The following is a 24955-nucleotide window of genomic DNA, read 5'->3' on the forward strand; positions in this document are numbered from 1 at the left end:
TATCAAGAATACTTTCTCAGAAACCCTCTGAAAATGTGCCTGTCTCCAGGAGTAAACAAGGGAAATCAGGCATCCTGTGAGTTTCTTTCTTTCCAGGAATGTTGCCATATTCCTTTGTTCTAACTCAGTTTGTTCCTAACCCAATGAAGCAACATCACAACTTACTGTTCTTATTTTTTACTGCTCCCCCTCCCCCCCTTAAATGTGTTCTTCACATAGCTGCCAGTGAAATATTTCTAAATCACAGATCAGATCACGTCACTACCCTGCTTAAACCCTTCGATAGTTATCTTCCTACCTCAAATACAGGCTCCAATGGGGAATGTATCATCTGGCAGGGTATGGCTCTGCTGGAATCTCTCTCTCTCTCTTTTTAAAAAAGATTTATTTATGCATACAAGAGCTGGGGTGTAGGCCAGAGGTGTGTGGGGGGTGAGAGGACTCACCAGAGACAGAGTAGGGAGCAGAGCAGGTGGAGCTACTGAAACACACTGCTGAGGGGAGCAGCAGGCGAGACAGGAGAGGTCTGCTGGGCCATGTGAGTTGCTCCCTGGCCGGCCTGAGATCAAACTTGTCTGCAGTGGCTGGTGATAGCTTGATAGCCCATTCTTTTAACCCCTGCGCCACCAGGAAGGCCCCCCTGCTGGAACCTCTAACCTCGTTCTGAGCCAGTAAGTCTGGATCACAATTTCAGAAGTTCTAAGTACTGAAATGATGATGCAGCTTCTGCCATATGAGATTACAAATAAAAGCAATACTAAATTGTAAAGGAGGTTTGGCTTTTATTTTACTTTTGATTTCTTTCCAAAAATATTTTACTCTGTCCGGCCTGCCTCTTGTTCCCTACTCTTGTTCCTGACTGGTCTTTCCTTTTACTGCTGTTGGAGAAAAAAAATAATTCTCCCTCTAGCCTTCTGGGTTCTTGGTTGAGACACCCCCTGTAATAGTCAGAAGTTTACTAACATGTATACCTCCTGTACACAGGAGAGAGACCCAGGAAAACTGAGTAACTCTCAGAAATGACCCAAGTCATCACCTCAAGTATCATCTTCAGTTAAAGACAACAGATGAGGGAGCCAGGAGCCAGTTGTGGCAGATTATTGGGAGTGCACAGCACACCTGGGTATGGTTGTTGTAGTGGGGCAACCAGGCAACCAGGGTAGGCAGGGGTGACTGGGTGCGGGGGTGGGGGCAGGCTGTTGGTAGACCCCGGGGAATCTTTACTCTTTCTCTCAGCTCTTCTTGGCTTCCTCTCATGGCCTCTTCCTCTCATAGCCATTCTACCATAGCCATTTTTGTCTCTGAGTGATATCAGCTCCAGGCTTGGGTGTGCCCACTTGCACGTGGCCACACCATACTCCATGTGTCCACAGTCAGGCACCTGTGCCTAGGCCCACGCTCCCAAGAGCCTTCTGCATTCAAGGCCCAGGTGATAGCCACAGAGGCCAGCGGTGCAAAAGCCTGACCAATTCACTCTCCCTATAGTTGTAGTGCAGACTTAAAGCCTCAGCCTTCTCCTTTGATAAGTTTCTAGACATTTGCACATCTTCCACTTCCTAGTACAGAGAGGGGAACGCCCTTATAAATGCAAATGTCTCTTATAAAAGGGTAACTTGGTTTTCAAAACTTTTCCTAAGTCTGTCATTTTTTACAAATAGCCAGTTCATAACAATCCTTCTGTCAAAGAGACATGTTTGGGGGTGACAAATTCTGCTCCCCTTCAGTTCCTTCAATTCTTCATGCTCTTTCTGTAGGCTGTTCCTTCTGCCCAAATTTCTCCTCTTGCTCTCACTGTAGCCACCTTGTCCACTTCTATTCATCCCTCGGACTCCACTGTGAAATCGACTCCCCTGAAAAATTTTCTCCAGGTGACTCCCAGTAATAGTCTCCTGGGTTAAATGTGCTTGTATCCAGTGTGTGTCACCCATGCTGGCCCATAAATTCACAAGCTCACGTGCTCACATGGGCACATTCATAGTCCATAGCAGTGTGAAAACCACTGGAATTGAGTCTTGGGGCTAAGAGGCCCAAGTCTTGTTTCAACTTTGCCACAAATAATACAAGAATTTTGTGTGACCTTGGGCAAAGTGATTTCCTCTCATTGGGGAATCATTCACTTACTCAATAGTCATCCATCCATGCACCAATTTTGTTTATTCAATAGTCACTTGCTCACTGAAGCTTATGGAGCCAATTCTCTGTGGCAGGATGGTGGGGATTCAGAGTAAATTCAAAAGCAGGACCTTCTAGCAGAGTGGAGAGAAAACCACATATCCCTCAGCATGTGACTAGCTAGGCACATGGAGACCTGTAGTAAATAGAGGTCAGGAGGTCACTGTAGACACTCAGAGGAGGTGGCAATTAATTCAGAACTAGGAAGGCTTTTTAAAAAAGTGTCTCAAAGAACTGAGATACAGGGCCTCACTGGTGGCGCAATGGGTTATCCAGGTTATTTGCAGCCTCTGCAGCAGGAGTTTGATCCCCCACCGGCCAGGGAGCAACCCACATGGCCCAGCAGATTTCTCCTGTCTCACCCACTGCTCCCCTCAGCAGTGTATTTCAGTCAGTCTGCCTGTTCTGCTCCCCACTCTGTCTCTGCTGTGTCCCCTCACTCCCACACCTCTGGCCTGTACCCCAGTTCTTATATGCATAAATGATTAAATCTTTAAAAAAAAGAGAGAGAATTGAGCCACAGAGATATGCTGACCAAGGACCTGCCTTTCAGAGTCCTTAGGTGCTTGTGGGCTTTTTGGGGAATGACCTCTTTGTTTACAATTCTCACCTGGCCTTCCACAAAAGCCTTCCACGAAAAAAATCATTTTTTTATTCCTGCCCCTTCAAAGATGCCTCTTTAGGGCTGCCTGAGTATCTTTGCCAAGGACTCCCTGCTACCTAAGATTTAGCCCAAGTTCCTCAGTCTGATATTCACGTGCTTACCTGGCCCACCTTCCTCTTCAAGTCTCTGCGCCTCCATCTAACCTTTGTTTCAGCCTTGTCAAACTCTGCAAACGCCGTGTTCTCTGCCGTCGTGCCTTTGCTCATGCTGTTCTTTCTGCCCAGCTCCACGGACCTTCCTGTACCACATATTGCAATTAGCAATTTCTTCTTCTGTGCCATTATACTTCGCACATCATCTCAATTACTGCATTTACCACTTTCTATTGAAATTATCTGTGAGTGCCTAGCCATCAGGGATGCTCTCTGCGTTATAGTAAGATGGGCACACCTGGTCAAGATCTGATGGGTGTTTGACTAAAAGAGTAAAACCTGGAAGAAAATAGACTATTTTGAAAGGAAAGGGACAGATTTAACTTAATTCAGTTCGACATGTAGAAAGACCAATCTGTTCTTATTTTTATTTACTCAATAATTGTACCCATGAGTTTGGAGAATAAGGAGGGATGAGGAAGAGATTCTGGCAGGGGACCACAGAGAAGGGGCAGAAGGAGCCAGGGTAGTCTGTGAAGAAAGAAGCAAAATCAAAGTACAAATCATGCTAATGGCTGCCGATGGGAGCCTCCCATGGCTCTCTCACCCCCGTCTCTTCCAAGTGTCTCCTTCATGTCCCCTAAGTCCAAAGCCAAGAAGCAAGCTTACCTTCATTCCCATGACTCTCTGCACCATGTGTCCCCGCCAAGTCTCCTTGTTCAAATCTTCTTCAGCTTCCCCTCTGTGCTCAGCTCCACCCTACCCTAGGTGGGGCAGGAAACATGGAAACTCCCTTTTGTATGGAGCCTGTCTGTAACGGGTGCAAAAGTCTAAAAAGGGTTGTTTACTTGAGGTCTTTATTTTCAATGCCCAGCAACCAGCTTGTGCTGAGCTGAACCTCAGTAAAGGCGTGTGGAAATGCATCCTGTTCTCTGTTGGAATAGCCTTTCCTTCCTTCCTGATGAGTGTGAGATTAAATTGGTCCTTCAATGTTGTTTAAATGTAACGTCTAGTGTGAAAGCCCTCCTTAGTTCTTACAGCACCCCCGGACTTCTCTCAGAGGCAGCGCTGAGCAAGTGGGTCACTCTGTTTGTTACTGGACTCCCCTACTAGGAGTGGGCAGTTTCTCTGGGGATGTATGACTTAGATTTCCTAGCGTAGCAAAAGGTTTGACCTGGAAAAGCCCTCAATGAACATTTGTTGATCAAATGAAGTAATAAAGGTAGTGAATATTCAGAGCTGACCCTTAAAGGAGTGTGTAAGGGTAGGAACGGCCACAAGGCAGGTTTTCTATGATCCAGCAGACCGGGTAAAGGAGGAATCAGAGTCCTAGAGCCCTCAGTGGCTTTTGCAGGCTTTTATTGGGATTACCAGGTACATGGCAGGCAGGGATGCTGGGGGGCCGGTAGGCTGGCAGGCCTCCCAGCCCCCAGCAGGTCTTCACTCTGGTCTCTCTGGCCTTCTCTCGGCTTCTGCTGCTCTTGCTTCTCTCTCGGCTTCTGCTGCTCTTGCTTCTCTCTCGGCTTCTGCTGCTCTTGCTTCTCTCTCGGCTTCTTTTTTGACTTCTACTGGCATCCCCGTGACGCCGCCCTTAAAAGCCCAGTCTCAGCCCAGGTGAATCCCAACTACCTATACCCACACCCTATTCCAGGTGCCGCCATCAGGCATGCATTCAGGACAAGGATCCATCATCTATCCTGATGGCGGGAGGGCAGAAAAGCCTGACATTTTTCCTTACCCTACAGAGTGCTTCTGTGTTCTCTCTCTACAGGCCCATTTTCATAAGTGGTGGGTGGAATGATGGCCCCCCCCCACCCCAAACAACAGCTAGTTTATGCTCTACCGTCTACAATGCCCTATTTGTAAAAAAGGGTCTCCAATGATCTCAAAATGAGATCTGGATGATGTGGGTGGGCCCCGAATCCAATTAGCAAGTGTCCTTATAAGGAAATGAAGAAAAGCCATAGGATGAAAAGAAGTCCATGTGAAGACAGGCAGAGATTGGAGTTAAGCAGCCACACACCAAAGAATACCTTGAACTACCAGAAGATGAAAGAGGCAAGGAAGGAAGGATGCTCCCTTAGAGTCTTCTGAGAAAGCACAGCCCAGCTGATGTCTTGATTTTGAACTTCCGGTCTCTCAAACTGTGATAGAAAAAAATTTCTGTAGTTTAAAGCTGCCCAATTTGTGTCTTCTTGGTGGTGCAAGGGGTTAAGCACCGCACTATGAAGCAATCCTCAGCCACTGCAGCAGGAGTTCGAGCCCTGGCCGGCCAGGGAGCCACCCACATGGCAAGGCAGATCTCTCGTGACTCGCCTGCTGCTCCCCTCAGCAGTGTACTTGGGTCGATCTGCCTGTTCTGTTCCCCACTCTGTCTCTGGTGAATCCTCTCACCCCCCGCATCTCTGGCCTGTACCCTAGCTCTTGTATGCATAAATAAATAAATCTAAAAAAAAAAAAAACCACAAAGCTGCCCAATTTGTGTGGATACAGGAGTTTCAGGAAATTAATAGAACTTGGAAACAAATATATTTTCTGTGCAATCCCACCAGATATTGGCACTGAATTGAACTGAAAGAGATTTAGCATTTTCATTTATTTCCTTCTCAACAAACACCTGACCACACACTCTAAGCTCCAACCATGGAGAACAACCCAGCGTTCCATAACAGAAGCCAGTGTGACATCTATGTTAGATCCAAAATGTCTTAAGACTTCTAAATACCCTGGAAAGAGTATGCTTACCTTTTAGTTAAAGATTTTTTAGTGCAATTATTATATGCCAAGTCCTGCACATGGCTATATATATATATATATATATATGGGTTTACTTAATTCCTACAGAGACCCTGTTTCTATTTTACAGATTGGATAACTAAAGTTGAGAGAGGGGAACTGGCTTGCCCAGGAACACATAGATAGAAGGTTGCAGAGATAAGATTCCAAAGTGTCTGATTATTGTTGTATCTGATTCTAAAACATTGTGTTCTTTCTGCTTTATCAGTCTAAGAGGTGAGGAAATTCAGTCTAAGGGGGGAGAAAAGCAGATAGGTATCCTTTCGAATGACTCAATGCTAATGTAGAAACAATTGCTATAGATTGCTATAGATGTTATCATTATGGTCAAGGAATGCTATAGATTGCTATAGATGTTATCATTATGGTCAAGGAAACCTCTTCGTGGAAGAGGTGGCGTTAGGGCTGGTTCTTCACCTCAAAAAAAAAAACCATATAGTTGTAAGGCAGCTATGCTCACTCACCACTCTACCACCAACGAGGCATGATACAGAAAATAAATACATTTAATAAAAAGTTAAGAAACGAAACAAACCAAAACCATATACTTATACTTTCTTAGGCACTGGGAATTCAGAGCTGAATCAGATAAGGTCCTTTGGTTTGAGGAATCCAGGTGTGTTTGTTTCTGCACGAGGGTGATATTCTTATTAAAAAACAATGCAATATATTACTTAGAGAAATACGGTAGAAGCAAGGTTTCTAACTCAGGGACCTTGTGCAGCAGAGAAGCCTTTGGGCAGAAGAGCCCCCAGCCCTTGTTGAGGTTTGAGGTGTAAGTTAGCACTAGGAGGGGAAAAGAAAGTCTTTCTAGGGGACAGCATAAGTAACCTATCTTAGAGGTGAAACAGCGTCCTGGGTGCCGAACACCCTTTGCCTCTCAGCATGCTGGTTTGTGAAACCGCGAGGAGGGGCGAGGAGTTAGTTGTGAAACTCTAGATCGGACTGCCTGGCAGCTTTCTGACTTCAGTGCATCCTGCGTGGTGATTTTCCGCCCAAACATAAAATCAACCCTTTTCAATCCCGGCCAGCTAACAGCAACGCCTCGGAAAAGACTTCAAGCTGTCTGCAATTGCAGATGAGCCCTCGCCACCCAGCAGGCAGGACGGTACCATGGCAACTAGGTGAGGGCGGAAGTGGCTCGCTAGACTCTTACTAATCAGGTGACTCTCCCGCCCCCTGCACGTGACGCCGGCGCTTAGACACGCTCGCTACCTAATCAAATCCCGCCTCTCTTTCACTTTACTGGTAATTGACAGCCGCCTCAAGCAATGGTACTGCAGTTCCACCAGGAGAGCCCGCCCCATGGCAGTGAAAGAACCAATTAGACTGGGAGAAAGAGAAGCCACGCCCCCGGGTTCACTCCGGTTTGACAGACGCAATTTAGGCCATCTTCGGGTCCCGCCTCCCCTAGCCAGTCCGAGCGGCGACGGACAGGCCTCTTATCCAATAGCTCGTCCCTTGGCTGCCGTTGGGTCCCGCCCCCGTGGGAGTGGAACCAATGGGCGCGTCAGGCCTCGGCGGGGCGGAGGGGCTGGCACTGCGGTAATATGGCTCTTCCCTGAGCCCCCGGCGGCGGCGGAGGTGGGCGAGCGCAGTCCTGCCTCCCCGGCGGCGGGCTTCTGGGCTGCGGGGCGCGGCTGGCCGAGCTAAGAGGTGGTGGCGGATGCCGGAGGAGCGCCGGCCCCGCCGCCGGGCGGCCCGCGGGTCGAGATGAGCGCTTCGGCGTCGGCGGGGGGCCCTGTCCCCCTGCTGCCCCCCGGCCCGGCCGCCGCGCTGCCCCCCGGCTCCGCCGCGCGGGCCCTGCATGTGGAGCTGCCGTCCCAGCAGGTAACCCGGGGCCGCGGCGCTGGGAGGCCGCGACGAGCCCCAGAGCGGGCGTGCTGACCGTGCGCCCGCCGGGACACCCTGAGAACTGGCCGCGGACGACTCGGGGTGCTCCCGGGGGCCGGGGAGCGCCGGGGGGCTCTGTCGGGGGCTCTGCGAGGGCGGGATGCCCAGGGACGGCCGAACTCCTGGGAGGTCTCAGTTTCCCCGGAGAAATCCCGTTACAGGGGATGGGGCGTCAGAGACGGGGAGAGCCAGTGACACCCCGAGTCTCCCGAGCCCGCGGCTCTGCGGGGAGCTGGGAAGACCCTCCTCCTTGGCCCTCCCGGGACGGGGCCCGCGACGCCCCGATGTCCCACCGGGAGAGCGCTTTCCTCTCTCCCCGTGGCGGGGACGCCGCCTGGCCGTCCTCGCAGCCCGAGGAGCGTGGCGTCTGGAGGATTGCTGGCATTTACTTTGAACCCCCTTTTATTATGCATTGCTCCTCAATTCCTTAAAAGAGACACAATTTGGGACTTTCTTCCCGGTCCTCAGACCTCCGGGCGACGCATTTTAGCAGTTTAGGGAGACGCTTTCCTACTCGATTCCCTCAGAGGCGCCGCCGTGGAGTGAGGAGCTGGGGTCTGTGTTCCTGTGTCCCCCACCCTTCAGCAAGGGCCGTGGGGATCTTCTTGGATCCACGTTGCATGGTGATAAGAAAGAGGGAGACTGACTTTGGCGATCTGACAAAATTCTTTGCTGTTATCTCTCTCTTGCCCTTCGCTCCCCGGAGAGGAGACTTTGCAGGAGGATTAGCTTTTTAAAGTGACTGAGAGTCATCATCTAGCTCCCTGTCCAGGTTCCTCCTTCCTAGGAGAGGACTTGAGGGCAAGTGTCAGTTCTTGAGAGTTTACCACGTTGAATTTATGCGAGGTGATCAAAGCCTGTCGTTCATTTAATCCTCACGATTTTATGAGAGAGCTAATTTTATTATCTCCATTTTGCAGTTGAGTTAAAGACGTAAAATCACTTGTCCAAAGCCTCGCGGTTAGAAAGTAGTGGGGCTAGAGTCAGAGCAGGCAGCGCGTGCACGTGGTCGTGGTGTCTGAGACATCAGTGACCTCTCCACTGCCACGCAGGACAGAGTGAGAGCTCCTTCACGCTCTCCGTCCAACTCCCCATCCCTGCCATGGGCCCTGAGATACCTAAGGAAGGAGGTAGAGGTTGGGAGCAAAGTGTAGGTGAGAAATGAGATGGATCTGAATCGAGGGAAGTTGAGTGAGAGGAGTTAGAGATAATCAGTCAATACAGTGGTGGCCATTGATTTGAGTTATTTGCAGAAGCAAGAACTTTTTGTGATTTAAAAATCTGGGATAGGCAGATCTTGCTATAAGATTACCTAAATGTGCCTATGCAGGCATCTCTGTTTCTTAATAAACCTTAATAAACTTTCTTAAAATGGGCAAAAAAAAAAAAAGACTAGGATAGCATGTGTCCCGGTGTTTTGATGCTGTGATGCTTCTGGGAGGGTAGGGAGTATGAGGAGTTTGAGGGTACTTTGGTTTGAATTGTATTTATGAGGTGCTAGGAGAGAATAAAAGTCTGATGGTAGTGGTGGGCTAGACTTTGGAATGAACATTAATGTTAATTTTTTGCAGGCGCGCCCGTGTGTGTGTGTGTGTGTGTGTGTGTGTGTGTGGGGGGGGGGGGGGGTGGGGGGGTGGGGGGGTGGGGAGGTGTGTAAGGGTGGATACTAGGAGAGGTAATGGTGAACACTGAAGAAAATCCTGAGTGACAGAGGGCCTAGGGGGGTTTAGTTTGGGGGATTTTTGAGAAAATGAGATTAAGAAAGTGAAAGCAAGCCAAAAAAAGGAGAGAGAAAGAGAAAGCATTTGCTGGATAGTGCCTGATCTCCATCATTAGGTGAAACAATTCCAAATAGACTGCCAGCGGGATAAATTCAACAGCTTTTGTAAGCATTTATCACAGTTTTGGATTAGTGCAGAAGGATATGTAGTGGCCTGCGTGTACAGCTGAATGCAGTTGAGCCCTGAGTGGTATTTGCAGCTTTCTGGGGGTGTCATCCTCTTGAAACCTTGGAAGGCAGTCTATCACAACAACTTTTACTTTTGCAGTTGACTGTAATTTAGCTTTCTAGGTCAAAATGCTGAGGTTTTAGTATACAAATATAAAACATTAAAAAACTAAACATTTTTGTTAAAGTATTAGCTGTATGCAATAAAGAACACCAATTATTAGTACACAACTTAATGAATTGTTACAAAGTGAATGGTTATAGAACTATTGCCTGGATTAAGAACAGAATTATTAGAGTCCCAGAAGCTTCCCTTATATTCTCTCCCCTACAGGGTTACCTTTTCTTCTCTCCCGAAGGACCATTTTGATTTGACCATTTTAAGAGATCAGTTTTTTCCTGTTCTTGGACTGTATATAAATTGAGTCATGCACAATATAGTCTTTTGTGTCTGTTTTCTTTTGCTCAGTATGTTCTTGAGAGTCATAGGATGTGTCTTTATAAACCTCATGTTTTAGCATTAATTTACTGTCTTTGCCTGTGGCTTTTCACAGGTTTTGATAAGTAAGAAATAATAAAATTTTCAAAGGTTTAGATAAATTAGAATTCCAATAATTATCTTAAAAATAGTTGGAAAATTGTTTTATTTTAATAGATCTGGTGCTATTTGATAGGTGTCACTATTTATTTCTACAAACCCTGTTATTTTAAGATTTCTGCAATAAGTTGATTATCTCAAAGCATAACTTCATTGGTTCCCCCAGCCTTCTTCTAAGACAAGGTTTTTTCAACATTTTGAGGGGGTAGATGGGGCTATAAAATTTTTAGCCACATTTTTGGCCACTACCCCCCTGCCTATTTCGAACAATCAAAAAACAATTTCATATGTTCCCTTTTGTCCCTTAGGGAAGACCTTTGCTCCTGGTTAAACCACTGTTCTAAGATACAGTATTTTCATTTTAGGATAGCGTATCCTTGCTATTATCAGTTATTAAGTCCCATTGATTCTAATGGCTGTAATGTTTAAAATACTAATGTTCCAAAAGCATTGGACTTTCCCCCTTCACATCTGCCTCCAGAAAAACAACTTTATTTTTGCTCAAAGAAAGTCCATAAAACTATGTCTAAGGATTTATTCTTGTTTCAATCTACTTATCTTTGAAAGAAAACTTAATTAAGATTGCGCAGCTCTTGAGCCTTTACAAGCTGCAGTACTAACTATAGTCCAGAGTAACTATTTGATTACTATTTGATATGAAACTCTTAATTTTTGTCTCCTTTTGTTTCTGTGTGGTCTTTAGCTAAAATTTAAGCATGAATTATTCAAACATTTTGAAGATTGTTTTGGCTCTTTGATTTGTAGTTGAAGTTTGTAAGTAACTAGTGATATAAATTCCTCTGAAGAATAAGAAAGGATGAATAACTTCCCTCATACCCTTAGATTTAGGAATCTTGAAATAAAAATGTGTTTTGTGGTAGAGACATTTAATACATAGTTAAAAGCTTAAGTGAGAGCATTTCTTTCCTCCCCAAAGACTTCCTCACTTGAAGATAATCTAACTGTGTTTCTCAGATATTGAGCTGGGGAGTCTTTTTAGTGATTGTTCACTTTTGGGGAATTGCATATTCCTTTAAGAATTTGGTAAAAGCTATAGACTTTCCTTCGAAAATACATTTACATACTTAAACACAATCTTGTGTGCAGGTTTGGTTCTTTTTAAATATAAATGGAAGGCCCCAGATTAAATAGTTCTATCCTGCTTTAATCCCATCTTTTATTTATTTATTTATTTATTTATTTATTTAAAGATTTATTTATACAAGCACTGGGTACAGTCAGAAGCGCGGGAGGGTGAGAGAATTCACCAGAGCCAGAGCGGGGAGCAGAGCAGGCAGAAGGACCGAAGTACACTGCTGAGGGGAGCAGCGGGCGGCAGGAGAGGTCTGCGCGCCATGTGGGACCCTCCTCTGGTGGCCGGGGAGCAGCTAGGGATCGAACTGGCGCTGCAGAGGCTGCGGGGCAGCTTTGCTTTGCAACCCAGCGCTCAACCACTGAGCCACCAGGGAGGCCCTAATCCCATCTTTTAAAAATTAACCTTTTCAGTTTATTATTTTTCCTAGACAGTTGTCCATGTCACTATATACACATCTGCCACATTTTGCATAACAATGTTCAGTTATGTTTAACATCCCATTATTAACTTTTGGATTACTTCAAGTTTTTCTGTTCTATTGTTTGGAATTAGTATGTGTGTATGATGTCTATGGGATAAATTTTGAGCAGTGAAATAACTCAAAGGATATATATTTCTTTTCTAACTTTAGAAGACATTAGCGAAGTGTTTCTCAAAAAGAACATGCTTATTACTTCTGCCACCAAATTATGACTTCTACTTACCTGTTTATGTTTATGTCAACTTTGGGCATCATATGTTTTCTCAGTGTTTTCCAATTTAGTTTTAGTTTAATGTATGCAGATTTAAAAACATATATTAATTTGCATAGACACATATTTTTGTTATTTAAATTAGTATTTCTTAAATTATTACTTATATTTTAATAACTTTGTTTATTGCATACCACTCTAAGTACATGATCTCATTTATCCTTACACAGCCCTATGAGTTTCAATATCTTTGCATAGATTTTCGCAGCATTTTAATTTCTTTGTGAATTGCTTCTTCATGTTCTTGGCATTAAGTTTTCTAATTGCTACTCAGTATTTTTCATTAATTTTTGAAGAGCATTTTTTCCTTTTGGGGGGAAAGGAGGTGAAGTATTTGAATTTTTAGGGGGCATATGAATGCCTTTTTTATTGTTTTTGTTATTATTTTGTCTATCCATCATCCCTCTTGCACTTATTCTGATAACTGTAATTTACTACCCTACCCTTTCTTTGGGGAATGGTTTCCCTTGCCCCATGTATTTTTTTTTTTTAAGATTTATTTATTTATGCATACAAGAGCTGGGGAACAGGCCAGAGATGCCGGGGGTGAGAGGATTTGCCAGAAACAGAGAGGGGAACAGAACAGGCAGATTAACCGAAGTACACTGCTGAGGGGAGCAGCAGGCTTGTCAGGAGAGGTCTGCTGCTCCTGGGGGTTGCTTCCTGGCCAGCCGGGGATCAAACTTGTGCTGTAGAGGCTGTGGATTGCTTTATAGTGCTGTGCTTAACCCCTTGTGCCACCGGGGAGGCCCCTGCATGTATTTTTTTAGTTGAGATGTAATTGGCATACTATTATGTTAGTTTTAGGTGTATAATATGATTTGCTATTTGTATGTATTATGGAATCTTTTAAATGGACTTTAGTTTTAGATTTATAGAAAAACTGAGAAGGAATTTCCCATATTTCTCCTATTCATAACATCTTGCATTAGTATGGTACATTTCCTACAATTAATGAACCAATATTGATACTTTATTATTACTAACTAAAGTCCATAGCTTATTGATTTTCCTTAGTTTTTAAAAAACTGGTAAAATGTACATAACAAAATTTGCCATTTTAATCATTCTGAAGTGTACAATTTAGTGTCATTAAATACTTGTCTCAACATTGTACAGTCATACTAACCATTTCCAGATTTTTCATCTTTTCAAACAGAAACTACCCATTAAACAATAACTCTCCATTTTCCATCTCCCAACCCCTGGTAAACTCTCTTTTCTGTCTACGAATTTGTTTATTCTGGGTACTTCATATAAATGGAATCAGAAGTCTGCCCTTTTGTGTTTGGCTTATTCACTGAGCATAATGTTTTGAATATCCATCCATGTTGTAGCACATGTTAGAATTTTATTCCTTTTTAAGACAGTACAATATTCTACTGTATGTATATTCATGTGACTATATGGTGATATATTCTGAGAAGTGTGTTATATTATGTTGTATGAATGTCATAGAGTGTTCTTACATAGATAGTATAGTCTACTACATAGGTAAGCTTATATAGGGATTACTGACATGTATTCACTTCTTTGTTGACCAAAATGTTGTGAGGGGCATGACTGTATAGAACAGCTTTGTTTATTCATTAATTTATTGATAGATCGTTAGTACTAACCTAGTGATAATTTTTCATACTTCCTTGTTTGGGGTAACAGAGTTGAGTACTGATCAAACATTTACAATTAATCTCATTCTCCCCCACCCCAATGTTAGACTGGATTATGGGATTTTGACAGGAAGGTCAGAGAGTTAAAGTGCCATTTTCAGCCTATCATATCAAGTGTAGATAGCATTAACATGACTCATCTCCATTGGTGTTAACCTTCTTCACCGTTAACTGAGATTGTACTTGTCAGGTTTCTTTGCTATGAGGATACCTGTTTCTGCTTGTCTTTTCACACTGTCTTTGTCCTTTTTGAAGGAAGTCACTATGTACATCCCACACTTGAGTGGGGAATTTTGCTTTCCCTCCTGAGAGCAGCGTATCTGCATAAATTATTTGGAAATCTTTTGCATGGGAGAATTTTATCAGTAGTCCCTTCCTTTTGCAAATGGGAACTCTATGGTCTAGGTGACTTTCTCAGACTCACAGAATGTGAACACAGGGATATACTCTAGGTCTTTGAGGCCCAGTTGCTGTAGGCACCCACTCTTTACGGGGTTCTGGTGAAAACCAAAAGTTACCTCAGGTTTAGAACTATCATGCTTTATATTTTATTTCCTACAACAAATTCATACATAATACTGTGCTTATTACATAGTAGTAACTTAGTAAATTTGGATTTTTGATGCTTTTTCAATACAGCTCTTTACTTTCAAGACCTTTATAAGCTTACAAGGAAGGAAATGGGATTAAAACACATGAAAGAAAAAATTATGGAAGCAGAAAAAACTTCATAAAGCTTCATTTAGTTGGGGGCCTCCCTGGTGACTCAAGGGGTTAAGCATCAGTGTTATGAAGCTATCCACAGCTATTGCATGAGTTCGATCCCCTGCCAGGGAGGTGACCCACTTGGTGCAGCAGACCTCTCCTGTCTAGCCCGCTGCTCCCCTCAGCAGTATATTTCAATAGATCTGCCTGTTCTGCTCCTTACTGTCTCTGGTGAATCCTCTTACCGTCCACACCTCTGGCCTGTACCCCAGCTCTTGCATGCATAAATAAATAAATCTTTAAAAAAAAAAGCTTCATTTAGTTGTATATATGTTTCTCTCTCCATGTTTATTAGAGATCTTACATTTGTTGATCTAATATAATCATCTTTTTATTATGTTTTCTAAAAAGCCTATTTAGTCAGTAGGGCCACTATAGATAGACAGCCGTTTCTTTTTGGGAACATGAGCCCCCTGCAGCGCAGAGCATAGTGTGTGCATTTATTTCTCTACAAATATTTTTTAAACCCATTCTTTGTGACTCAGATAAAAAAATTAAATATAGTGTGTATTTACAAAATAAAATGATGGCCCTTTTTTGAGCTTTTTGCTTTGTAAACAAAGCTATCCAAGGACGCTTCAGAAAATTAAATCATCTGCATGCTAAAAACATTCAGGTGACAAAATGCCATCAAGAATTTGAGAATTTTCTTTCCTGTGAAAATGTGTAATTTTCCTTTGAAGATTTAGTGTGTATTTTAAACTTTCTTCACAGGGTCGCAATTCTTAACTTTGTGGCAGAAAATACAGAAGTGCAACTGACTGGAAATAGAGCAAGAACAGAACTGAAACTAATAAGTAGGGCCTGAAGTGTATGGAAAATAAAAAATAATTAGACTTTTATAGTTAACAAATGCATGATTTTGATCTGCCAGACATAGTGCTACTGGAAGGAAAAAGGAAATATTTGTCATTATTTTAATGTCCTTGAATGTGTGCAGCTACAAATTAGAGGTATTTTAGAAAAATTAAAGATAGCTTTATTACTGAGAGGAGTTGAAAGATTTTAGGTTTTATACTTTTTAAAATTTTTTTTAAAGATTTATTTATTTATGCATATAAGAACTGGGGAACAGACCAGAGGTGTGGGGGATGAGAGGATTCACCAGAGACAGAGTGGGGAGCAGAATAGGCAGACTGACTGAAATACACTGCTGAGGGGAGCAGCAGGCAGTGAGGAGAGGTCTGCTGCGCCATGTGGGTTGCTCGGAACTCATGCTGCAGAGGCTGCCAATTGCTTCATAGTGTGGTGCTTAACTTCTTGCACCACTAGGGAGGCAGTTTAGTGATGTTAGTAATAGCTCAGATAATTTTTTTTTAAATCTGCATTTATTTTCCTCAAAACCTAATGCTGGAACATTATACCTCAAGATTAACCATATACATCAGACATTGGATTTGACAATTACAAAAGCCACATTCCAAAAAATATTTATATGTAAATAACCTAAAGAAGTATTATGCAATCATGCTTAGATAAAACCTGCCTGCAACAGATTAGATGTATCATATACAGACATACCACTCTCTAAAAATTTTCACAAACACATGGAATACCAATGGACACATGTTTTTTGAATTTATAAAGAATAGCTGTTTATATTAACACTTTTACATAGAACAAAAAAGCCCAGGAAAAAGTAATCAGAGTATTACTTTTTACAGATAAGGCAGCTAATGCCCTGCTATCTCAAAATCCAAGTTTATTTTTTAATGCCTTGCATTTTAGCAGTTGTAGCCTTAGATTATATTGGAACACATGAAGAATGGAAAAATTGACATTGGAATTAAAAAAAAATGTTCATAGTGTATGTCTTCTTGGTTTACTATCATAGAAACTATTTTTCATCTTTACGGTAGTGACATGAATTTTGAATCATAGGATTTTACAGAGGCAAAATCTCAAGTCCTCAGAGGTGAAATTGTTTGCCTGGCCATAGACTTGGTCCATCTGCTTATTGCTGCTTCAAGGAGTTAGTAAACACATTAGAATTGAGTGGCTTGCTGTTCCTGCTTGTGGCAGAAACTTTCCAGATCCTGGGTCTGTCAGTCACAGTCCCTATGACCTTGGCTCGGTGTTTTGATAACTTCTTAAATTTATCACTGTGCTTGATGCATCATCTACTCAGCTTTGGGGATTTTAGGTTAGAATTAAAATGGGGAAAGGGTGTGTTTTAAACTTCCCTTTACAAGCGGAACACCTCATAACTCCCTTTTATGGCGTGAATTGAGAGTGAAACTTTGGAATGTCCCTTTGTAGTTTAAGTGATCAGTCTTTATTTTTGTTCCTGAGTACTTGCTGTGCTGTCCTTTTTTTTGATATTTCACTTAAGAAGTTTCTAATTCTTTACCTCTTTAAATTTTGCAAGCAGCAGCCATCTGGTGAATGTGGGGTTTTTGATGGCAGGAATTTTGTTCTGTGTAATATTTGGCTCTCATTGCCATAGACCTCTTTTACTAGTAATGTTGTTACGCACTGAAAACTTTAGTAAAGTGTGTTTATTGGTTAAGAGGCTGAGCGATAATGTCAAAGCTGAGAACTAGAACCTAGCTCGTAGGAGTCTCAATCTGTTTGTTGGTCCACTGAAATATCTGGCATTTTTTTGCATTGTGGTTTTTAAATGATACTTAAAAGATGCAGTCAACCTTTTTTGAAAATAATGAGAAAAACCAGAAAGTTGAAACTGGCAGCTACCTTTGCCTATTGTCAGTGAACTCCTGGGGAGAAAAAGAGAGAAGGTAGAAATAAGTTCAGTTGGGAATCAGCGTTTTCATGATCTATTTTTCCAGATAAAACCTGGTGATCTTTAATTTAACTATATTTTTGTGCTAAGGAGTTTAACTGAACTGTAAGTAATTCATGTGCTCATGTTAGCTTGTGTTAAAATGGATTTTAAGTGCAGAAGTAGAAGAAAGTGAATTAGGCATTATTCAACAGATATTCGTAAAGTGCTTTCTTTGCATTGTGTTGGCATGGATTTAGAAAACTGGTTTCCTCCAAAAAACTTAGGTCTTTCAGAGGCTATGAATTATTTCCTGTCACAATGCTGATCTTTTTTTGGGGTGTGGGGTGGGTATTAGAGCTGAGACAGGGCAAGCTAGGGTTATTAGGCAGTTTTAGGGAGAAACCAATTCCACTGAAGAAAACCAGGACCATCCTTAACAAGATTATCTGTGGTGCTAGGATGTTTGTTTTTCCCAGTGGAATTGGTTTCATTTCCTTGCTTGTCCTTATCTCTGAAGCCTCCCTAAATTCTTCATAGGTCCTCTCCTGCACTGTTCCTAAAACTGCCTAATAATCCTAGCTTGCCCTGTCTCAGAGCTAATACACGAAAACTGAACTTTTAAAAAAATACATGAAAATCATTTTATTTTCATTCATAAAAACATTTATAAAACTGCTTTTAACTTTATCCACCTTTGAGAAAATTGGTACTGCTTTCATCCACTAAAATGTTAATATCTAGATATATGTGAGAATGAGCAAAATGAAGACTTTATTTTCAGTTTTCTGAAAATCACAAAGCAAGGTAGGCAGATAGGCTGTGGGGTGCTTATCACTCGACTGAGGCTATTTTATGGGACTATATTCATCACAGGATAGAGTTGGTCAAGTTACAGAATTGTGTAAATAGGTATTTCAGAATTGTTTCCGTGCATTCACTTGAAAGGTATCGAATATAAATACAAAAATAAAAACACCCTTAAATACTTGATTATGTATTTCCTAGAATAGATTTATTATGTGTTATAACAATAGTGTAGTTATCAACTTTGGTAAAGTTAACATTGATAGAATACTTCATATTCCAGTTTTGTGCTTCATATTCCAGTTTTGTCCATAAATTCCATAATGTCCTTTATAGAAATTTTCCTCCTCCAGTTCATGATTCAGTGTAAGGTCGTTTAGTTTTCTTATTTCTTCTTTAAGGTAGAACATTTCCACAACTTCTCTTTGTCTTTTTAAAATGTCAGTGTCATAATGTAGACCCCACCTCTGTTTTTAAAAATAAAACACTTCATTTTCTATTTATCTCAAGATTTCTCTTGATTAGAGTCAGGTTTTGCATTCTCGAGTGGAATCCTGCATGCTTGCTGATGTATGCTTCCTCGGCTCTCACTCTGAGGGCGCTCACTGCTTGTCGTTTTCCCTCGCTGGTGGTGTTAATTTTGGTCACCCGTGAAGCTGTTATCTGGTCTCTCAATTTAGTGATTCTGTTTGTATTCTGTCAGTTGTGTGTGCATACACACAACTAAAGCCCGGGGAAGACACTTTGAGATCGTATAGATATGTTGTGCTCCTTCTCCCTGTCCCCACCCATTTATCATTCATTGATGATTCTCGTCTCGGCCAGTTTTGGCTATGATTGTGACAAAACAACGATTTCGCAGCTCTCCACATTTACCAGTCTGCCCTTGGCATTGTAATAGGAGAGACAGGGTAGTCTTGTAACAAGAGAGAGGGTAATCTTGAGGTACTGGTAGTGAGAAGAATGATTAGAAAACTGCTGAAGTTTCTAAACAAGGGAAGGTTGTGGCCTGAACTGCTGAGGCAGCGGTATTCATTCTTTAATTTTTCTCTTATTCTGTCAACATTTATTGAACATTTGTGTGACTGTACAGTAGTCACTTAAGAATACAGAAAGACAAAGAGGCGTAATAAAATATAAGTGCCATTAAGAGCTATGTATAGAATAGAACTTTAACGGTTACCATTTGCTTAAGGGTATTGTCTATACGGCACTGGGAAATATGTAATACTATATAGTAGTCTATATTAATAGTAAATCTGGGGTTTACTCTTTGGTTTATGTCTCACGAGAGTACCTGTGCCAGGACTGTGCCAAGTTCTGTTGGTATAAAGAGGAATAAAACTTGATTTTAGTTTTTAGGGATAATCCTTCTTTGGGATGGGGGCACAGGGACATAAACACAGCCAGTAAAATGTGACCATGGTCAGTGTGGTGAGGGTGACGTGTACATTTAAATACAGACAGGGCTCAGAGGGGAGAAGTGATCACTTGTGGGGTAGTGCGTGGGGTAGGACGTCTGGAAGGATGTCTCAAAAGTGAAGAGTCTAGATCTGGGTCATGAAGAATGATTTGATGTTTGTCTTTTAATTCAGCTTAGTTATTACCATTTGCTGCAATATTTTCCATCACTCAAAATTCATGGCTTGTCACTTACCATTATATAAATATCCTTTAAAATTTTTCATGAACAAGTCTTCCAATTTTACCTTATTACTTTTTGCCACATGGCCTTGTGCTTTTTAGTATCTAATCTCTTTAAGAAAATTCTGTTTTTTTTAAATTGCAGTTTCCCTTCCTTCCTTCCTTCCTTCCTTCCTTCCTTCCTTCCTTCCTTCCTTCCTTCCTTCCTTCCTTCCTTCCTTCCTTCCTTCCTTCCTTCCTTCCTTCCTCCCTCCCTCCCTCCCTCCCTCCCTCCCTCCCTCCCTCCCTCCCTCCTTCCTTCCCTCCTTCCCTCCCTCCCTCCCTCCCTCCCTCCTTCCTTCCTTCCCTCCTTCCCTCCCTCCCTCCCTCCCTCCCTCCCTCCCTCCCTCCCTCCCAGGCCAGAGAGGCAGTGGGTGAGAGGCTCACCAGAGACAGAGTGGGGAACAGAACAGGCAGATCCACTGAAATACACTGCCGAGGGGAGCAGCAGGTGAGTCAGGAGAGGTCTGCTGTACCATGTGGCATGCTCCCTGGACGGCCAGGGATCGAACTCGTGCTGCGGAGGCTGTGGATTGCCTTGTAGTGTGGTGCTTAACCCCTTGAGCCGCCAGGGAGGCCCAGAAAATTCTATTTTTTTGTGTGGCATGCTCCCTGGACGGCCAGGGATCGAACTCGTGCTGCGGAGGCTGTGGATTGCCTTGTAGTGTGGTGCTTAACCCCTTGAGCCGCCAGGGAGGCCCAGAAAATTCTATTTTTTTGTCGTAGTAGTTAGTAGTTAGAACTGTCTCCCCCACTTAACAGGAAGAAAATGAAGGCCAGAAAATAGTATGAAAGAGTTAGGTTTCAGAGACAACTATTCTGGTTCAACTTTTTCAGAGCTTTTCCCACTATCTTACTATTTCTTGTTGTATTTAAAATCCAATTTTTCAATTTCATCTTTATTTCTACCTTCACTAATCTGGAAAGCTTGAGTTAAAAGGTGGTTCCTGGCCAATGTCACCGTCTGTGTAATTTGCAGGTTCTTCCCATGTCTGCATGGATTTTCTGTGGGTACTTTAATTTCCTCCCACGTCCCAAAGATGTACTTGTGGGGTTAGTTGGCGTTCTCAGTTGTCCTTTGTGAGCAAGTATGGGCATGTGAGTATGTGGGTGTGTGAGTGTGCCCTTGGGTAGAAGGGCATCCTGTCTAAGGTTGGGTTCCACCTTGGAGCTGCCTGCTATGCTGTTGCCACATGTGACCCTGAACTGGAATGAGTGGGCTGGAAAATAAATGCATGAATAAATGAGTATAAATGATTGTTTAGATATGATATCATTGTTCAAATGATATTAGAAGCTTGGTTTTTTTTTTTTTTAATGAGAAATAGGCTGTAGGAACTCAAGTTTTGTTTATATCAATTACTCTGTGGTAAATTGGGTTTCTTTATATCCTTTTGCTTAAACTTGCAGTTTCCAAGAATTTATAGTAGAGGTTGAGGACTTACTGAGGTAGTCATATTTTTGAGCTGTCCTATGGACTAGTAGTATGTTATAAGCACTTTGCAGTTACTCCCTTTTCTCATTACAACTCTGTGAGGTGGAGACTGTTATTAGCTCCATTTTACAGAATTTTAGAGGTTACATACATTACCAAATTAAATGGCAGATTCAGTTTCAAACTTACTTCTGCTAAGTTTGTACCACAACACATTGTGGTACACAATGACCGTCTTTCCCACGCATGGTTAAGTCAAAACTTCTCTCACATCTTAACTGCAGAACTTTAAATTTGTTAAATTTCTGTAGGAAAGGTGCAGTCAGTGGTATTTAGACTTCTGCTTTGCTGCGCTGTTCCTGTTACATCATGGGTACGCAAATGTTGAAATACTTTGATGTATTAGTCACTGTGTGTAGGAGAGAACCATGAAGCTATGAGAATGTGAATGGAGAGAACTTTTTGGGAAAGACTGAGGCAGAAGATGGTACTGGAAAGTAGATTTGGGGCTTTTGGGTTTATTTATTTGGTAAAATGTGATCATAGTGGGCAAATATTAAATAAGGGTAATCTGGGTTACTTCTGGGGCAAAGAGAAGGAGGTAATGGGAAAGAAATGATGATATGAAGATTCTGCGTCAGAATACCAAGTTATAGTTTGCTAGTTTTGGTAGTTTCCAAACATAGTTTTGAATTAAACATGTTAAGTTTGTACTTTTTTAATGACTTGTACCTTCTCAAGGAATTCTATACAGCTTGCTATTTGTATGTGAATTCCTGTTTGCAGAAGAAGGTGATAATGCATAAAAGAAGGAAGCTGGTTTTTCAAAATATATGCAGCAACTGCTTTAGGATAGTGAATAAAGGCTGTGGAAAAGAAGAAATGTATGAAAAAAAATTGCAAAGGAAGAAATGATGGACTGCGTGGCTAGTTAGAAATGGAGGTGCAGCCATGGAATATCTGAGAGGTAAAGTTGTCCCAGAGGTTTGCAACATGGCATATGGGCAGCAAACAGATGGTGAACATGCATACACATACACAGCCCGGGGAGGAGGCCTGGGTTGAAATCTTGATTTTGCTTCTTATTAGCAGCATGAACATAGGTTAGTTCAATTATTTAAGGACCTCCCTTTTATTTCCTGAAAAATGAGTTAGATGGTGTAGATTAGTACTTATTAAACTTAAATGTGCCTGCAAACTACCTGGGAATCTTGTTAAAATACAGATGATGAATAAATAGGTCTATGGTGGGACCTGAGAGACCGCATTGCCATCAAGTTCCCAGGGGTACTGAGTAGCAAAGAGGACCTTGACGAACCTTTCCAGTGCTGCAGTTCTGTAATTCTGTTTATTGAGTGCTTGTCCTTTGGAGATCTGTTACACTCCTGTGACTTTATCACCTCTATTTAGGTGGATAAATTCTAAATCTGTCTCTTCACTTCACATTAGAAATGCCTAAATCAATTCATCATCTTACACTGATAACCACATCCCTCTCTTGATGTCCTATTTCTGTTATATATTTATAAAGTACTCTCTGATTTTTCAGAGAGCTTTTATATCCATTATTTCATTTGATACTTGCAATAACCCACAGAGGCAGGCATGCAGGAAATATCCGCATTTTTAGGGGGAACAGGTTCTGCTAGAATTAGTGCTGTGTCCACTAGTGAGCAGTAGAACCACCCTGGAGTTAGGATTTCTGATTCTCTGTCCCCCTGCTTCTAGAAATGGCTATCACAGATACCTTTACTGTGATGAAAGGTTTTAGATGTCATTTTTTTTTAATAGAAATTTCAGTTTTACTTTTTAAAATAGATAATATGTTTATATTATTCAAAATTCAATAGGTATTATAAGAGGATGCAGTTAAAGGGTCGGGTCCCTATACCACTTCTGTGGGTAAATACCCATTTACCCTCCCCTGGGACAACTCGTGGTAATTAATTATATTTTATTCATTTCTAATAATTATATCTTATATTCTTTTTTCACCTATGAAGCTCAAATGATGTCATTGCTAAATACACTGACTGTATTCCCTACTTCTTTTTTTTAATTAATAGTATATCTTACAGAGTGTTCTGTATCATTGCTCCAAGAACTGCCACATAATTCTTTATTGCCCCATGGCCCTCCATTGTAGAATATACTCTGTGGCAATCTAGTCCCCTATTGATGGACCTTTATTTCTAGTTCTATCCTAATATAAATAATACTGTATTATGTACATCATCAGCATGTCTGTAAGTATACAGATACACGCACAAATGCAGAAGTGAAATTGCTGGGTCACAGATTGTCTGCATTTGTAATTTTGGTAGATAGTGCCAGATTGCCATCTGTAGAGATGGTACCAATTACACTCTTTTCAGCAAAATGTGTCTTTTTTGCCAGTGCCTTGCTTCAGAATATGTTATATATTTTTTGGTCTCTGTCAATTTTAGTGTAGTTTTGATTTGCTTTTCTCTTATGAGTGAGGTTGACAATCTTTTGTGTTTAAGCACCGTTTGTATTTTCTGTGACTGTGTGTTAATATTCTTAACTATTGTTTTTTGTTGGGTTATTTAGACTTTTACTGACTTCTAGGGACTTTTTATGTCCTAGTAAAATTGTCTTTATTATGTGAATTAAACATTCTTGGTTAGGTTTTTTTTTTCCTTTGATTATGCATAGGATGGTTTTGGTCATGAACAAGTAAACATTCTATGAAGACAAATTTATTCCTTTTTTTCTTTTGTAGTTTCTAAGTTTTGTGTCATTCTTAGACCTTTGAGTTTATGAAATCATTCTTTACGGTTTCTTTTTCTATTTTTATGCATTAATTATTTACATTAAAATATCTTTAGGCTCTCTGAAATACGATATAAGGTATATTTATATTTCCTTTCCTCTCCTTTCCACTTTCCCTTCTCTAACTTTTCCATTTCTTTCCTTGGCAACTCTACTGATCTAGCACCTTTATTGGTTAGTTCTTACTTCCTTGGGTGTTCTTTGAATTCCTGATCTCTTTTATCAATCTTCTCTTCATCCTTTAACCAAATGCATTTTCTAAGTAGTCTCCCACCAACCCATATAAGCCCATTTGTCCCTTAAGGCTCGTACATCACTGATGTTATTCTTTCTGTTCCTATTGACATTACTTTAAAGTTTTTTTTTTTTTTTGTTACGGCGATATCAATACATGATTAAATGAGTATATATCAATGTATATTAAATGCACATACATATCTATATAATATTTTTAATGAATTCTCAGATACCTTTTACTCAGCTTCAGTAACTACCATCTCGTGGCAGATCTGTCAGTGCAAGGCCTTCCCCAAGAGACATTGCCCAACAGAAACATGGAAGAGAAAGGGCAGGTTTGGATCTTCCACCAAAACTGGGGGTAAATAGACTGGAGATAAAAAAAAAAAAACCTCAAAGGCAAAATGTAGAGAATTCAGAGATACTTATTTTGTTTTTTTCTGTGGAAGGGCCTGTTTTAAAAGTTAATGATGCTTAGTAAATGACTGAATTAAATTCCATGACTGATTTGAACTTGGGTCAAAACAAAGACGTTAGTTCCAAGGTTATGTAATTTGTGCCAGGGGGAGCTCCAACTTAGGGATGGGTGCTATAAAGTATTTCATGAGAGATTAGATTTGTGGGTTGTTTATGTTTGTAACATTAACTGTTGGCACTATTGGCTTATACTAGTTTTATAGTATTTTTGTGTTCTTTCAAAACTCCTTTATAGTGAGTCAGGTGGGAATAAAAGATTAGGAAAATAGATAACTGCACGTCCTGTAATATAGAAGGGGCATTGTGTTTTTAAGAAAGACTGACCTAGTTTGTGAAGTTTAAGTTTTTGATTCAG

The 24955-nt window shown here is 41.5% G+C and overlaps 1 protein-coding gene across 2 annotated transcripts in view; it reads left to right on the forward strand.

Annotated features, from left to right (window-relative positions):
* Window positions 1-7437: 7437 nt before the first annotated feature.
* Window positions 7438-24955, forward strand: part of UVRAG (UV radiation resistance associated) — a gene marked incomplete at both ends in the record, with an annotated part of 258086 nt that continues 240568 nt past the window's right edge. For both annotated transcript variants that reach the window (XM_084256101.1, XM_084256102.1), the window contains one exon: window positions 7438-7554. In XM_084256101.1, the coding sequence (XP_084112227.1) occupies window positions 7438-7554 (117 nt within the window). The remainder of the gene's footprint in view (window positions 7555-24955) is intronic.

The sequence above is a fragment of the Talpa europaea genome (genome assembly GCF_964194135.1).
Source record: "Talpa europaea genome assembly, chromosome: 1".
Lineage (NCBI taxonomy): Eukaryota > Metazoa > Chordata > Mammalia > Eulipotyphla > Talpidae > Talpa > Talpa europaea.